The 17,500-nt window shown below is 34.4% G+C and overlaps 5 protein-coding genes across 42 annotated transcripts in view; 2 read left to right on the top strand and 3 right to left on the bottom strand.

The window, feature by feature from the left end:
- Window positions 1–1,974, top strand: part of ctsa (cathepsin A) — a 22,594-nt gene extending 20,620 nt beyond the window's left edge. For both annotated transcript variants that reach the window (NM_200550.1, XM_087255018.1), the window contains 1 exon segment: window positions 1,347–1,974. In NM_200550.1, the coding sequence (NP_956844.1) occupies window positions 1,347–1,430 (84 nt within the window). In that variant the 3' untranslated portion in view covers window positions 1,431–1,974.
- slc12a5a (solute carrier family 12 member 5a) overlaps window positions 1–17,500 on the top strand; it is a 2,560,186-nt gene that overhangs the window by 1,165,079 nt on the left and 1,377,607 nt on the right. The window lies entirely within an intron of this gene.
- Window positions 1–17,500, bottom strand: part of nav1b (neuron navigator 1b) — a 947,042-nt gene that overhangs the window by 311,331 nt on the left and 618,211 nt on the right. The window lies entirely within an intron of this gene.
- The window catches only part of LOC148679702 (uncharacterized), a 378,972-nt gene that overhangs the window by 165,905 nt on the left and 195,567 nt on the right, over window positions 1–17,500 (bottom strand). The window lies entirely within an intron of this gene.
- Window positions 1,975–17,500, bottom strand: part of pltp (phospholipid transfer protein) — a 36,810-nt gene continuing 21,284 nt past the window's right edge. For 3 of the 37 annotated variants that reach the window (XR_015492701.1, XR_015492698.1, XR_015492683.1), the window contains exons 9-18: window positions 16,072–16,248; window positions 15,937–15,996; window positions 15,087–15,251; window positions 13,520–13,587; window positions 13,403–13,445; window positions 12,397–12,460; window positions 9,089–9,165; window positions 5,309–5,729; window positions 3,333–3,642; window positions 1,975–3,225 (exon numbers count right to left, since the gene is read on the bottom strand). Coding sequence is in view for 4 of the 37 variants with exons in the window: in XM_087255408.1 (XP_087111534.1) it covers window positions 5,634–5,729; window positions 9,089–9,165; window positions 12,397–12,460; window positions 13,403–13,445; window positions 13,520–13,587; window positions 15,087–15,251; window positions 15,937–15,996; window positions 16,072–16,248 (750 nt within the window). In the remaining 33 variants the exon portion in view is untranslated. 37 annotated transcript variants of the gene reach the window in all.

Here is a 17,500-nt window from a genome sequence, read left to right as displayed (position 1 = left end):
CATCATAGTCTTCTTTTTTTGCACTTATTAAACCCTTTATTTAATAATTTCTCTCTGATTTTTGATACAAGTGTCAAAAATGAAATAAAATCAATGCTTTCATGATTCTGTTCCAAATACCTACTCTGCTCCCTTCCTAGACACTATTTTAGACATCTTTTTTTTTTCTAACTATATGAACTAAAGCCCACAATAAAACTCTTCACTTTACACTTTCTCTTTGATTTAAGTTTTTTTCTGTTTGTTTGTTTTGATTTAAAATAAAAAATAATGGATGCATGATTCTGTTCTAGTCTGTTTTAGTCTTTAGTTCTGTTTTAGTCTTTTTATTTTTTAATCATAAACTATTTTTTTTCTAACTATATTCAATAAAACGCACAACAAACTCTTAATTTTATATTTTCTCTCTAATTTTTGATACAAAAAAAAAAAAATTAATGCATGCATGATTCGGTTCCAAACGCCTACTCCACTCCCTACACCATTTTAGGCACCATAGTATCTCCTTTTTAATTTTTTTTAATTGTAAAGTATACTTTTCTAACTATATGCACTAAACGCATAATAAAACTCTTTATTTTACACTTTCTCTCTGATGTTTTTGATACAAAAGTGAAAAACAAAATAATATTAAATAAATGCATGCACAAGTCTGTTCCAAACACCTACTCCACTCCCTATCTACCTCGACCCTATTTTATGCATCTTTTAAATTATAAACAAAATTGTCTAACTATATGCACTAAAACCCTGATACAGGAATGGAAAAAAATCTAATAAAAATCAATGCATGCATGATTCTGTTTTAAACACCTACTCCACTCCCTATCTAGATACTATACTACGCATCTTTTAAATTATAAACAAAATTGTCGAATTTTATGCACTAAAACGCACACTGAAACTCTTCATTTTACACTTTCTCTCTCAGATTTTTGATACAAGAATGAAAAACTAAATAATTAAATATCAATGCATGCACAAGTCTGTTCCAAACACCTACTCCACTCCCTACCTAGACAGCATTTTAGGCATCAAAGTCTCCTTTTTTATTTTTTAAATGATATGTTTTTTTTTTCTAACTATATGCACTAAAACCCACAATAAAACCTCTAATTTTACTCTCTCTATCTGATTTTTGGATACAAGCATGATAAACTAAATAAAAAATCAATGCATGCACGATTCTGTTCCAAACACTTACTACACCCCCTACCTACACAGTATTTTAGACATCATCATAGTCTCTTTTATTATTATTATTATTATTATTATTATTTTTTTTTTATTTTTTTTTTTTAAATCATGAACAATTTTTCCTAACTACATGCACTTTGTTCTTTCAGGGTTCTGGTCACATGGTTCCCACCGATAAACCAATAGCAGCATTCACAATGTTCAGCCGCTTCATCACCAAACAGCCTTACTAGAAAATACATGCACACTCACTCAGGCCTTCTACTGTGCTTTTTAAATCTGAATTTGCACTGTCACACGGGTAAAATAATTGAAATGTGGACCACTGACTGTTCCTCTCACCATTTAAAAGCGATCACACCTTCTGTTGGAGCTTTAAGTGCTTTAGTCTTGTGAACTAAATGAACCTGCTGTACATGCAGTAATGAGCGATTCACCGCCTGTACGCCACTGCTTCCAATCAAATGTGATTTAAAGACAAAGATGCGGAGTGTTTATGAGTTTAAAGTCAATCCGATGACTATTTTGAGCGATGGATGATGCACATATTGCACAATTTTAGCTTCAATATTAAAGCATAAAGAGTAGCCTTTTTTAAAAGTCATTGCACAGATTATTTTTGTCGTGTTTCTATTAATGCCACACTGTGATGCTCAGTTTAAAACTATTCCTGCAACCTGCGGTACGTTTTTGTGTGCTTTTATAAGGGAATAACATCTGTGGCTTTCTTTTTTTTTCTCCCAATGTTCGTTTTAATTAAAGACCACTTTTCTATGATTTCTTTTTGTGATCCTTTTATTATGGAAAATGGTGCATTCAATAACTTCAACGATGAACTTATCGAACATTCTAATTTTAACACTTCGCTTTTATAACACAAGGAACTGCGATTTCAATCACAAACTAATCTCCTGTTAAACATCAATATAAAATATAACTTGTACAAAAAAAAAAATCCTAATTCACAACCTAAAAATGAATAGTGTTCTCCAACTAAGCACAGAGTATAACAGTATAACGTGTGTGTGTGTGTTTAACACCTGTCCAGTCAAACTTTTCGGTCCCACTTTATATTAAGTGGCCTTAACTAATATGTACTTACACATGAGTTAATAGTTTGTTATAATGTACTTATTGTGTAAATACATGTATTTACTGTGTACTTATGCTTGATTAAATACATGTATGTAAATACATCTGTAATTAACTTTTGTAAATGCATTTGTAAATACACTGTTGACCATCCCTTACACCTTAACCCACCCTTAAACCTACCCATACTACCAAACCTGTCCATAACCCAACCTCTATCCCTACTCAAAAGCACCACAAGTGTTCTCAAATACATTATAAACACAGTAAGTACATTGTATTTATTTTTTTGATGTAAGTACATAGTAGTTAAGGACACTTAATATAAAGTGTCACCAATTTTTCCAACTCGTTTTTCTTGTGAAAGTGTGTAAATGTTTGGAGGAGAGCCTGATTTCAATGCATGAATCGGTCAGATGCTGTAAAGTGTCTGTTTGGATCCTCCTGAACATCTCATTGGTAATGCTGCTTTATCTAAATACTGCTTGTACTGGGAAATGCTTTGTGCAACAGTTATTTACACTAAGTATAAATGCGTCATGAGGTATTTACAGAAAGCAAATAACGGTAAATGCTGTTTGCACAAAGAGTAAATATAAGTAGTGTAGTATTTGGCTAAAAGGGAAAATATCGAAGCAGTTGAGGGGAGAGTTTGTGAATAGGCTTTTGACCCATGATTGAGTGCATTTTAAAACAAATGGCAAAGACCAGAAATCTTATTTAAGTGTCTTCACAACTAGGTTATTTTACAGTGTAGATATCTATAAATAAATATCTATTATTTAACAGTTTCTGCATTTTGTGACTGCTTTTATTATTTCTGCTTTTAAATTGCATTATGGGATGTTTCTTACAACGTTTAACCTTTTCAAGTTTTTTTAAAAAGTGACTTTTATTTTCATTTTTAATAGTTTAAAGTGATCTATTGTCTGTTTTGTTGTTATATATTACGCAACAAAAACCTTGTAATAAACCGCCAGTCCCTTTTTTTTGTTGTTATTTTACAGACTTATTTCTCTATATATTATTTCAAACTTTTAAATCTCAATAAAAGTCACTTTGTTAAGCTGAAGAATTTAATTTTCAGCATCAAAAATCAACAGAGCAGAGATCAACATTGTGTGGGAATGAGTGTTTCCCAGAGCTGGGTTGCAGCTGGAAGAGCATCCACTGTGTAAAACATATGCTGAAATAGTTGTCGGTTCAATCCGCTGTGGCGACCCTTGATAAATAAGGGACTAAGCTGAAGGAAAATAAATGTTAATGTACTAGAATAGTGTGTACTCAATTTATGGGTCAATATGAGGCTTTAAAGCAGGGGTCACCAATCCTGGTCCTGGAGGGCCGGTGACCCTGCAGTGTTTAGCTCCAACTTTCCTCAACACACCTGCCTGGGTGTTTCAAGTATAGACCTTTTTCTTGGAACGCAAAATTACTCATTATGCTTTGCGTGTATGCGCAAGGAGAATGCGAAGAACTTCCGGTCGGCAGCTGATGCGTGTAAACAGTCACATTTGGACAGCTTTGAAACGATCTATTTTACCTGCTTTTATCCTCTTTGAACTAACACTGTTGTCCATCAGCATCATCTCCTGGATTGATCATTTAAAGAAATGCGATCTAATAGGATGGAAAACAGCTGCTGTGAGGCGGTTTCCCCTCGTTGTCAGACGACATCTTCTGCAGTTTAAATGAAGCCTCGTCATCGCTAAAGTCAACATTTTCTCTTTATTTCACATATATAACCAGCCCAAACAAATGTAATTCACCAAAATGTTTGACACACACACATAGCCTGTACTGTGCCACTGATACACTGATTTAATAACGGTGACAGTGAAAATATAGGCTAGTGTCATTTCGAAATGACAGAAAAACACAAACCATGGTGAATACAACACACAAAATAAAACACAAACGTCTCGTGATTAGAATGAACAGCAAATCAGCCAGCAGAGGATCAATAACAGACTTTTATTGGTCATTTTTGTAAATTGCACGACTTTCATACCTGCCCTGCTGAAAAATCCAGCTTAAACCAGCCTAGGCTGGTTGGCTGGTTTTATCTGGTCAACCAGGCTGGTTTTAGAGGGGTTTTGGCCACTTCCAGGCTGGTTTCCAGCCATTTCCAGCCTGGTCTTAGCTGGTTAGGCTGGGAGATGACCAGCTAAAACCAGCCTGACCAGCTAAGACCAGGCTGGAAATGGCTGGAAACCAGCCTGGAAGTGGCCAAAACCCCTCTAAAACCAGCCTGGTCGACCAGCTAAAACCAGCCTAGGCTGGTTTAAGCTGGATTTTTCAGCAGGGCAGGTATGAAAGTCGTGCAATTTACAAAAATGACTTAAAATGGTGTTAAGTCTCATGCCAGTACTCTCATGCCAGTACTCTCATGCCAGTACTCAGTCTCTCTCTCTCTCTCTCTCTCTCTCTCTCTCTCTCTCTCTCTCTCTCTCTCTCTCTCGCTCTCTCTCTCTCTCTCTCTCTCTCTCTCTCTCTCTCTCTCTCTCTCTCTCTCTCTCTCTCTCTCTCTCTCTCTCTCTCTCTCTCTCTCTCTCTCTCTCTCTCTCTCTCTCTCTCTCTCTCTGTGTGTGTGTGTGTTAAAGAGCCGCTGAGCTAACAGCTGACAGGCCGGGAACGCAAACAGACACTGTATTTCTGACGGCAGACACGTGAACTAGGGAACGTTTTTCTCGTATTTCTGACGCGCTTGAACCACATGTGACAGATTATAACGGCTTTAACAGACACATTTCTAAGTTGTGTGTCACAAAAACACTCTGTTATCCATTAAAAACGGTATTGAAACCCATTTTCGGAGCGCAAATTACCAGTTGTACAAGCTGTAAACGGAAGTTTTTAGCATTCTACCGGAAGACGCTGGTCGCTATGGCGCCCTCCATGCAGCAGCCATGAAAAAGGTCTATACCTAAGACCTTGATTTAGCTGGTTCAGGTGTGTTTGATTAGGGTTGGAGCTAAAATCTGCAGGACACCAGCCCTCCAGGAACAAGTTTGATGACCCCTGCTTTAAAGCAATGAATTATCACCACTAATATTGAACATATTACCATTGAATTATTTTATTACCTATTCAGAAATGTTACATAAGGCAGCGCTGCTTATCAGCATTAAAGCAAATTCGAGCATTATCAATCAGTTTTTCTGCCCTAAGTGTGTATTCAGAGAGTAAAGGTGGTGAATGTGGAGTTGATGTTGACTGTGGTGACAGGAGGTTTTGAGGATCAGTTAAACGTCATGCTGGAAGGTTAGTTTTCTTCTCGCAAATCCCTCATTATTGTTGTAGTGTCTGTGCAGGACACGCGCGCATCAACATCTTCACTGCGCTTAAATGGAGTTGTCGGATTCTCCCACCAGCTTCCCCTCGATCATTTCTCTCAGACCCGTCTGGAAGTGTAAATTCGCCCCCACGATGATGTAGCCCTGTTGAATCACAGACAGAGAACTGCTATCAATGCACAAAAACTAAATGATAAATCACCATACACTCACTGGCCACTTTATTAGGTACACCTTACTAGTACAGAGTTGGACCCGCTTTTGTCTTCAAGAACTTTTGGTCCATTTTGAGATGATAGGGTCACGCAGTTTCTTCAGATTTGTCGGCTGCACATCCATCCTGTGAATCTCCCGTTCCACCACATCCAAAAGGTGCTCTATTGGATTGAGATCTGGTGACTGTGGAGGCCATTTGAGTACAGTGAACTCATTGTCATGTTCAAGAAACCAGTCTGAGATGATTCACGCTTTGACATGGCGTGTTATCCTGCTGGAAGTAGCCATCAGAAGATGTGTACACTGTGGTCATAAAGGGACATGGTCAGCAACAATACTCAGGTTGGCTGTGGCGTTGACACAATGCTCAGTTGGAACTAATGGACCCAAAGTGTGCCAAGAAAACACCATTACACAACCAGCCTGAACCATTGATACAAGGCAGGATATATCCATGCTTTCATGTTGTTGACGCCAGATTCTGATGCAACCATCCGAATGTCTCAGCAGAAATGGAGACTCATCAGGGCAGGCAACGTTTCTCCAATCTTCTATTGTCCAGTTTTGGTGAGCCTGTGTGAATTGAAGCCTCAGTTTCCTGTTTTTAGATGACAGGAGTGGCACTCGGTGTGGTTTTCTGCTGCTGTAGCCCATCTGCCTCAAGGTTGGACGTGTTGTGTGTTCAGAGATGCTCTTCTGCAGACCTAGCGAGTGCTTGTTTGAGTTGTTGCCTTTCTATCAGCTGGAACCAGTCTGGCCATTCTCCTCTGACCTCTGGCATCAACAAGGCATTTGTGTCCACAGAACTGCCGCTCGCTGGATATTTTCTCTTTTTCAGACCATTCTCTGTACACCCTAGAGATGGTTGTGCGTGAAAATCTCAGTAGATTAGTAGTTTCTGAAATACTCAGACCAGCCCGTCTGGCTCCAACAACCATGCCACCTTCAAAGTCATCTAAATCAACTGTCTTCCCCATTCTGATGCTCGGTTTGAACTGCAGCAGATCATCCCGACCATGGCTACATACCTAAATGCATTGAGTTACTGCCATGTGATTGGTTGATTAGAAGTTTTTGTTAACGAGCAGTTGGACGGGTGTTCCTAATAAAGTGGCCACGAAGTGTAATTTCACAGTTCATTGATTACAAATAACTTAAATTGAACCTGTAATACAATTCTTAATGTAGTGCACTCTTCTCTGTGTGCTAAAGTAGCTGTTTTTTGCATTACAATTGAGAAATGCTGGGATATGTATAACTACACTGTAAAAATATCTGTTAATTAAGAGTTTTCCAATTTTGTGTTTGTTTACGGTTGTGAATTGCGTTATGGGATGTTGATCTCTGCGCTGTTGACTTTTGATGTTGAAAATTCAACTGTACAGTTTGATAAAGTGACTTGTATTGACATTTTAGTAGTTTGGAATAATTTAGAGAGAAATAAGTCTGTAAAATAGCAGAAAATGTACTGTTGGTTTATTACGAAGGTTTTTGTAGCGTAATCTAGAACACCAACACAGACAATAGATCACTCTAAACCAGTGGCGCAAAAAGGGGGTATGCAGTATATGCAGTGCATAGGGGCGCCACACATGGGGGGGGCGCCATTGTGCCAAAACTATTTTTGAAATTATCCATATTAAAAGTTTCAAATAATGTATATATTTTTTTGTTAAAAAAATGTATTTAGCATTTTATACGAGTATAATATTGTATTTTATTAAATTAAAAAATCATTTCACCCCTCCCCCATTTTTATACCACATGTTATTATGAATTTATTATGTATCATATTGATTCATCAGGCCTTTTGGTAACTTCTTAGCTCAAAACTATTTTAATTTTAGCTACAAACAAAGTTATAACATTTCAATTAAATAGAACATTTCACACTGTTTGTTTCTGTTTTTTTACACTAAACATTTGACAGTCTTTTTTATTTCACTTTTAGCAGTTTCAGTCAATTGTTCTTGCAAAGACAGACCTTCTGCCTCAGTCTGAATGTGAGAAGTAATTGCAATGTTCTTTTGCCCTTTAGGACTCCCATGTCTATCATTTTGTTTTGACAAATGTACTACAAAAAGTCCAAAAGCAAGGCTAGTCAAGGTGCTATAATCATTTAGTAAGTGAAAATTAAATTAAGAAGAAATTTGGGCTGGTATGAGATGCATTTCTTTGTGACTTAACATGCTTAATGTAATTATACCTTTTGCTATACTTCAAACTATTACAGTTGTGTTCAGAACTGCGAAACTGTTTTTTTAAGCATATTGATATCTTTATGAAAAAATATCTTTAATTTATTGATGGAAATATTTTCCACATTTTATCACTTGCCTGTTATAAAATATAGTTGGATTGAAGGGAGGCGCGCGAAAGTTGAAGCCGCATACCCATCAGTACATGTGAAGTTGCGCCCCTGCTCTAAACCAGCGGTTCTCAAACTTTTTTCATCAAGTATCACCTCAGAAAAGAATCGCCTCTCCAAGTACCACCATAGTGAACATTATTGAAATACAGTATAGCGTAGTAGGACTAATTAAGCAGCCACAGCACAGTTCAAAAACCAGGCAGATTAATTCCTATTATTAAGAACATTTATTATTGTAAGCCACTTTAAACATTATAGTTAAAACAATAACACTGTACTGTGCTTATATGTAAAAAAACAAACAAAATGTCAACGTTTTAATTCAAATGTGCTTTTAAAAGTTTAATTAAAATGGTAGACTACTGTTCTTAAAAAGTAAAAAAAAAAGACTAAAACTTCTGGATTTAAATGTAAAGTATTAACATATAGTAGCCTATTCATCAAAACCTGGAAATGTTGCTAGAACCTTATAAATATAGCCATCATATTCATATACAAATTATTATACATTTTAAATATATTTTTCATGTAAATATATGACATATTCCTCCGTACCACAGTTTGAGAACCACAGCTCTAAACTATTAAAAATGATAATAAAAGTCACTTTTTCTAACTTTAAGGTTACAAGTTGTAGGAACAAAGATTAAGATCACATAATGCAAGTCAAAAGCAAAAATAAAAACATGAAATAAAAGACATGGAAAACTGCAAATGTATGATATAATTTGTTTATTTTTACAGGTGTTATCTGCTTTATTTATATTTATTATTGTTTTAAAATGTTGTTTAAATACACAAATTAGACCTTTAATTATATATGCACTTCTATATTTGCCATGTGGATTAAAAACAACAACAACAACAACTAAAAAAACTTACATTAAAGATGTTAAGAGTCTGAGCAGCCACTTACATTGTGATACTCCACGACCTCTTCGATGAAGTCTATCCCGTCTGGTAAAGGGATCTGCACCCCTCGCTTGGTGTAATCTTACAAAAAACGCATAAAAATCCTGTTTAGGTGCACCACATTTAAAATCGATATGCACATCAAATAGCATGCTGGAATGAAAACTGCAGTAATGATGCTGGAAGTTCAACTTGACATCACACAAGTAAAACCCATTTTAAATATACATTTAAATCGAAGAGTCGCTGTTATTTTGATTATGATATTTCATAATATTTCTGTCTTTTAACCGTATATTGAGCATATAAATGCAGTCCTGGTGTGGATATATAAGAGACTTCTTGAAAAAAACATTAAAACCACACACATTTTGAAATGGTATTATGTATCTCATTTACTACAGGTCTGCTTTACATTTTTTACAGTCAAATATAAGGCCTTGATGAAAAAAGTAATACTCTTTATAGTGTGTCCAATGCTGAACATAGATATGTATATTTTTTCTAAACACATTGTTATTATTAGGGCATCACGGTGGCCTAGTGGGTAGCACGATCGCCTCACCGCAAGCAGGTCGCTGGTTCGAACCCTGGCTGGGTCAGTTGGCATTTCTGTGTGGAGTTTGCATGTTCTCCCCGTGTTGGCGTGGGTTTCCTCCAGGTGCTCCGGTTTCCCCCACAAGTCCACACACATGTGCTATAGGTGAATTGAAGAAACTAAATTGGCCGTAGTTTATAGGTCACTCTAAAAACGTTGAGTTATTTATTTAATCCAGTAGTTGAGTTAAAAATATTTGGTGCTTTGTTGGGTTATTTTTAACCTTTATTTGGTAATTTATTAATAACTCAACCAGTTGGGTTAAATATTTGGTGCTTTGTTGGGTTAATTTTAACCTTTATTATGTTATTTATTAATAACTCAACCAGTTGGGTTAAATATTTGGTGCTTTGTTGAGTTATTTTTAACTTTTATTATGTTATTTATAATAACTCAACCAGTTGGGTTAAATATTTGGTGCTTTGTTGGGTTATTTTTTACCTTTATTATGTTATTTATTAATAACTCAACCAGTTGGGTTAATATTTGGTGCTTTGTTGGGTTATTTTTAACCTTTATTATGTTATTTATTAATAACTCAACCAGTTGGGTTAATATTTGGTGCTTTGTTGGGTTATTTTTAACCTTTATTATGTTATTTATTAATAACTCAACCAGTTGGGTTAAATATTTGGTGCTTTGTTGGGTTATTTTTTAACCTTTATTATGTTATTTATTAATAACTCAACCAGTTGGGTTAAATATTTGGTGCTTTGTTGAGTTATTTTTAACTTTTATTATGTTATTTATAATAACTCAACCAGTTGGGTTAAATATTTGGTGCTTTGTTGGGTTATTTTTACCCTTTATTATGTTATTTATTAACTCAACCAGCTGGGTCAAATATTTGGTGCTTTGTTGAGTTATTTTTAACTTTTATTATGTTATTTATAATAACTCAACCAGTTGGGTTAAATATTTGGTGCTTTGTTGGGTTATTTTTTACCTTTATTATGTTATTTATTAATAACTCAACCAGTTGGGTTAATATTTGGTGCTTTGTTGGGTTATTTTTAACCTTTATTATGTTATTTATTAATAACTCAACCAGTTGGGTTAATATTTGGTGCTTTGTTGGGTTATTTTTAACCTTTATTATGTTATTTATTAATAACTCAACCAGTTGGGTTAAATATTTGGTGCTTTGTTGGGTTATTTTTTAACCTTTATTATGTTATTTATTAATAACTCAACCAGTTGGGTTAAATATTTGGTGCTTTGTTGAGTTATTTTTAACTTTTATTATGTTATTTATAATAACTCAACCAGTTGGGTTAAATATTTGGTGCTTTGTTGGGTTATTTTTACCCTTTATTATGTTATTTATTAACTCAACCAGCTGGGTCAAATATTTGGTGCTTTGTTGGGTTATTTTTAACCTTTATTATGTTATTTATTAATAACTCAACCAGTTGGGTTAAATATTTGGTGCTTTGTTGGGTTATTTTTAACCTTTATTGGGTTATTTGTTTAATAACTCAACCAGTTGGGTTAAAATGTAGAATTTTCAACAGTCAACTGATTTAACTGACACAGAACAGCTGTATTATTACGCGAGCGTAATGTTGTTTTTGCATTATAATTAAAATTATTCAAATGACCTCTCCTTGTCATGTTTATTATAACCGTTTCACCAGCACTCTCAATTACTGATGATACAAGTGCGTGCTTCATAGCCGATCTATATTAGCGGTTCATTTCGCTGTGCATTTAATAAAGAGACTAAGCTGAAAAGAAAATGAATAAATGAATGAATGCAGCATTTATTTAAAAACCGTATAAATGAACTAAATATGCCCGAATGTAAAAGATAAAATATATAAACAACGGGTACTTTTAGTGCCTCTGCTATCAATTTAGTGTGTAATATCGTGATTACTATTAAAATAATTAATAGTAGTGTCAAAATACAGCATAACAGTAACAGCTCTGAACATTTTGGTTATGATTGTCCATTAACAATAATGAATTGTTTTCTGAACTGTTGTATTGGCTAAAAAAGTTATCACATGTGTAAACATGCATATAATGCCATTTATTTTGAATTGGTCACACTATGTTTACATGGACATCAGTAATTGAATTATTTGCCTTAATCTGATAAGACAATAACATGATGAAGGTGTTTACATGACTTTCATGATCCTGTTTTACATGTTATAGCACAATTCGATTAATGCCATCACGTCACTGCATCTATATTTCCTCCGGAGTTTCATGTAAGGTGTTTCATCTTTAATTAGTCGACTTTAATTGCAGTTTGGCACTTTCACTGTCATTCAGGAACATTTCATGCATGCTCAGGTGACAAACGAGATATTGGATGCGAGTATGAACTGCTGGAAAAGTGTTGTTTTAATAGAGTTTGATTCCCGTGTTTCCATGTCTGTATCACACTTCAGTAAGGCCACTAAAATCAGCATGCTCCACATGTCTTTATCCCATTTCTGTTTAGTTTGATTATGACTTCAGTTGGATTAAATGAATCAACAATCGCTGTTTACATGGTCGACTCCTAATCAGAGTATTGTCTAAGTTGTCATAAAATCAGATTATTGGTGTCCATGTAATCGTACTGACTGAAAGTCACAATATCATGTCAAATTTAAGACAGTAAATCTTTCTCAGACTTTTTGTGTCCTTACATTTTAAAAATCTAGTACTTTTAAAGACTTTATAGAGACCGACAGGAAGCCTGTGTTGACATCACTTACTGTTAATGAGAGGCACCACAGATATCTGCAGCATGGTCTTCAGGGGACCCTGCAGTGGAATAAGCTGATGGACAAATATTGATTACAGTCACATTGTTGCAGCACATTCATTCGTGATGTATACAGTATATACAGTTGAAGTCAGAATAATTAGCCCCCCTGAATTTTTAGACCGCTTGTTTATTTTTTCCCCAATTTATGTTTAACAGAGAGAAGATTTCTTCAACACATTTCTAAACATAATAGTTTTAATAACTCATTTCTAATAACTGATTTATTTTCTCTTTGTCATGATGACAGTAAATTATATTTGACTAGATATTTTTCAAGACACTTCTATACAGCTTAAATGGCATTTAAAGGCTTAAATAGGTTAATTAGGTTAACTAGGCAGGTTAGGGTAATTAGGCAAGTTATTGTATAACAATGGTTTGTTCTGTAGACTATCATGAAAAAATATAGCTTAAAGGGGCTAATAATTTCGTCCTTAAAACGGTGTTTAAAAAATTTAAAACTAATTTTATTCTAGCCAAAATAAAACCAACAAGACTTTTTTACAGAAGAAAAAAATATTATCAGACATACTGTGAAAATGTCCTTGCTCTGTTAAACATTAATTGCGTAATATTTAAAAAAAAAAAAAAGAATAAAACAAATCTGAAGGGGGCTAATAATTCTGACTTAAACTGTAAGTGTTTATTGCAACTTCAGTTTTCTTTTTGCAAGGCAAAACACTGCAGGTAAATAGGATAAAATAAAAATAACCCTTATCAATATTGATCAATTACAATAACTGCAAACATTCTTGTATTACAGTTTATAAATGTCGTGTTTGCACTGGTTAAATAAATATAATGCAGAAAATGCAGTAAAGTTACATTTACATTTTTTAAAATAAAATGTATATAATCAGGTTAAGGATTTCAACTTGATCCAATTTGATAAAAGGACTGCAGTTTTTCACCTTTAACTAACATGAATTAATTATTGGCAAAATGACACTTACAGCTAAAGACTCCAGAGCAGACTGATTGGAGAAAATCTTAAACCTGAAAACAAATTCTCAGTTAAAAATCACATGTTAAGTCGAGTCTACAAATCAAAATAAATGTTCAATACTCACCTTCTCAGATCTAAGTGGATGGCGAGGCGTTTGCCCTTCATTGACACTTTCGCGTTGAATTTACCTTCCTAAAATACAGAATCAGTAGTGCATTTATATCATCCTCCATGATAAATCAAATCAGTGAATTGTGTATTGTTGTTTTGTATATTATTCTATATAATGTGTATCTGCATTTTCAGGAGATAATAACTTATTGCAGTATTCTAGATATATATACATATCACTGGCCACTTTATTAGGTACACCTGTCCAACTGCTAGTTAACACAAATTTATAATCAGCCAATCACTTGGCAGCAACTCATTGCATTTAGGCATGTGGACATGGTCGAGATGATCTGCTGCAGTTCAAACCAAGCATCAGAATGGGGAAGAAAGGTAATTTAAGTGACTTTGAAGGTGGCATGGTTGTTGGTGCCAGATGGGCTGATCTGAGTATTTCAGAAACTGCTGATCTACTGGGATTTTCACGCACAACCATCTCTAGGGTTTACAGAGAATGGTCTGATAAAGAGGAAATATGCAGTGAGCGGCAGTTCTGTGGGCGCAAATGTCTTGTTGATGCCAGAGGTCAGAGGAGAATGGCCAGACTGGTTCTAGCTAATAGAAAGACAACAGTAACTCAAATAAGCACTCGTTACAACAGAGGTCTGCAGAAGTGCATCTCTGAACACACAACACGTCCAACCTTGGGGCAGATGAGCTACAGCAGCACAAGACCACACCGGGTGCCACTTTTGTCAGCTAAGAACGGGAAACTGAGGCTACAATTCACACAGGCTCACCAAAACTGGACAATAGAAGATTGGAGAAACGTTGCCTGCCCTGATGAGTCTCCATTTCTGCTGCAACATTCGGATGGTCGGGTCAGAATTTGGCCTCAACAACATGAAAGCATGAATCCATCCTGCCTTCTATCAACAGTTCAGGGTGGTGGTGTATTGGTGTGGGGGATATTTTGGCACACTTTGGGCCCATTAGGACCAACTGAGCATTGTGTCAACGCCACAGCCTACCTAAGTATTGTTGCTGACCATGTCCATCCCTTTATGACCACAGTGTACTCATCTTCTGATGGCTACTTCCAGCAGGATAACACACCATGCATGAATCATCTCAGACTGGTTTCTTGAACATGACAGTGAGTTCACTGTACTCAAATGGCCTCCACAGTCACCAGATATCAATCTAATAGAGCGCTTTTAGGATGTGGAGGAATGGGAGATTCACATCATGAATGTGCAGCCGACAAATCTACAGCACCTCCGTGATGCTATCATGTCAATATGGAGCAATATCTCTGAAGAATATTTCCAGTACCTTGTTGAATCTAAGCCACGAAGGATTAAGGCAGTTCTGAAGGCAAAAGGGGGTCCAACTGGGTACCAGTCAGGTGTACCTAATAAAGTGGCCGGTGAGTGTAAATACCCTATATATCTAAGTAGTTGAGGGAACATTGCAGACAGGCTGATTGTAAATGTGAATTAACTCTCTGCCAGCAGGACGATGGCATTTTTGGCTATGGTTATATTTGTTATTGTGGTGATCCACCATGTTGCTCTCACCATGGTCATGCTGCTGAGCTGGACGGCTGGTTTTCCGGCTGGAAGGACCAACACTTTGACGTTACAGTTGACGGCCACACTTGCACCAGAGGTCTTGATGGTTGATCGAGGAGGAGCGGTGACCTCAAACTCTAGAGACAGGGGCTGGTCCATCAGTGCTGGGTTCTAGGAGGACACAACTATATATTTTAGGGTACGTTCACACCTAAACACGTTAAATCAGACTCATTGATCAGGTTAAAGCAGGGTATTTGGTTGCCTGAATAAAATAAACCGCTTGTTGATGAATTAACACCATTAGGACCATTTTAAAGGCCAGTTTAGACAAAATAGTGTCTTCAATCCTTATCCTTCAGCTTAGTCTCTTATTTATCAGAGGTAACTTACTGTATCAGCCGCAACCCAGTACTGGGAAACACCCATACACTCATTCACACACACTCATACACTACGGCCGATTTAGGTTATTCAATTCACCTGTAGCATATATACCTATACCAAATATATTGCACCTATACCTTCCAGCATGTTTTACACAGCGGATGACCTTCAAGCTGCAACCCATCACTGGAAAACATCCATACACACTCATTCACACTCATACACTACGGACAATTTAGCTCATTCAGTTCACCTATATGTTCACGCATGTGTTTGGACTGTGGGGAAAACCCACGCCAACACGGGGAGAACATGCAAACTCCACACAGAAATGCCAACGGACCCAGCCGAGACTCGAACCAGAGACCTTTTTGATGTGAGGCGACAGTGCTAACCACTAAGCCACCGTGCCTTTGACAACAGCTTCAGATTAAGTGGAGTGTGCTTTATACATCATGCTTTTGCTCACCAGCATCATGATTGTCCCTAGGTAGGTTGTTCTGAGGAGGACCTCCAAGTCTTTTGGCATCTGAAAATGAACAATAGTGTCTTATTGTCTAATTCTATTAGTATGTCATTGAGGATTAATTATGAGGAGCCTTACCCGTTCGTTTGCAATCTGCAGTTGGAAAAGTCCACCTTTGAAGTAAGAGTAGAGGCCACTGTCGAAGAAGTACTCGGAGAGAGCCAGATAAATCATACGATCATACTCTCTCACTACTGGATTCACTGCGTAGTTCACTAGAGTGTCGTTCTCATTCTTAAGATCATAAAACATGCCCTGTAGAGGTGAGGGAGAGAAATACACGATAATGAAACTATTATTCATTAAAATTGACTTGTACATGCCAAAAAATATTATATTATAGTATACTATATTATATTGTATTATACTATATTATACTATACATTATATTATATTATATTATTGTATTATATAATATTATACTATATTATATTGTATTATATTATACTATATTATATTTTTATTACATTATATTATAAATGCACACACGCATGCATATATTTGAGAAAGTGTTTATTTATATTTAGATATAAAGAATGTGTATATGATAGAAATTGTAAATAAATTTTAATATCTATGCAAAAAATGTTTTGTACAGTTTTGTTTTTATGTGTGCATTACATATTCATGATAAATATATATAACAAACACACATATCTTATGTCAAACCTAACTTTTATTTTAGATGCAATTTAATCTTTGCCCAGCACTTTTATTTTATTTGTTTGTTTATTTATTATTTTATTGATTATTGTACTACTTATTTATTTTTATTTGATGATTTATTTATTTTATTTATGTATTTGTCTATTTATTTATTATTTATTTTTATTTTATTATTCATTTATTTATTCTACTTGTGTATTAGTTTATTTATTTATAATTTTATTATTTGTTTATTTTTATTTTATTATTTCATTATTTGTTTTATTTTATGTATTTGTTAATTTATTATTTTATTTATTATTGTATTATTTATTTATTTGTATTTGATTACTTATTTGATTTATGTATTTTTTTATTTATTTGATTATTTTTTTATTTGAATATTTATGTATTTTATTTATGTGTTTATTATTTTATTGATTATTGTACAATTTATTTATTTATTTATTTATGATTATTTATTTATTTAACTTATGTATTTGGTTATTTATTTATTATCTTATTATTTATTTTATTTATTTTTGTTTTATTTATTTTATTTATGTATTTGTTTATTTATTTATTATTTGTTTTATTTTATGTATTTGTTAATTTATTTATTGTTTCATTTATTATTGTGTTATTTATTTATTTTTATTTCATTGTTTATTTTATTTGTTTATTTATTATTTGATTATTTTTTATTTTAATTTGATTATTTATTTATTTTATTTATGTATTTGTTTATTTAATTATCATTTATTTATTTTAATTCTATTATTTGTTTATTTGTTTTATTTTATGTATTTGTTTAGTACTTATTATTATATTTATTTTATTTTTTTATTGTATTTTATTTAAT

This window comes from Danio rerio, chromosome 6, assembly GCF_052040795.2.
Source record: "Danio rerio strain M-AB ecotype USA chromosome 6, GRCz13ab, whole genome shotgun sequence".
Taxonomy (NCBI): Eukaryota; Metazoa; Chordata; class Actinopteri; order Cypriniformes; family Danionidae; genus Danio; species Danio rerio.
The sequence above is the reverse complement of the archived record's forward strand: the minus strand, read 5'-3'. Positions and strand labels throughout refer to the sequence as shown.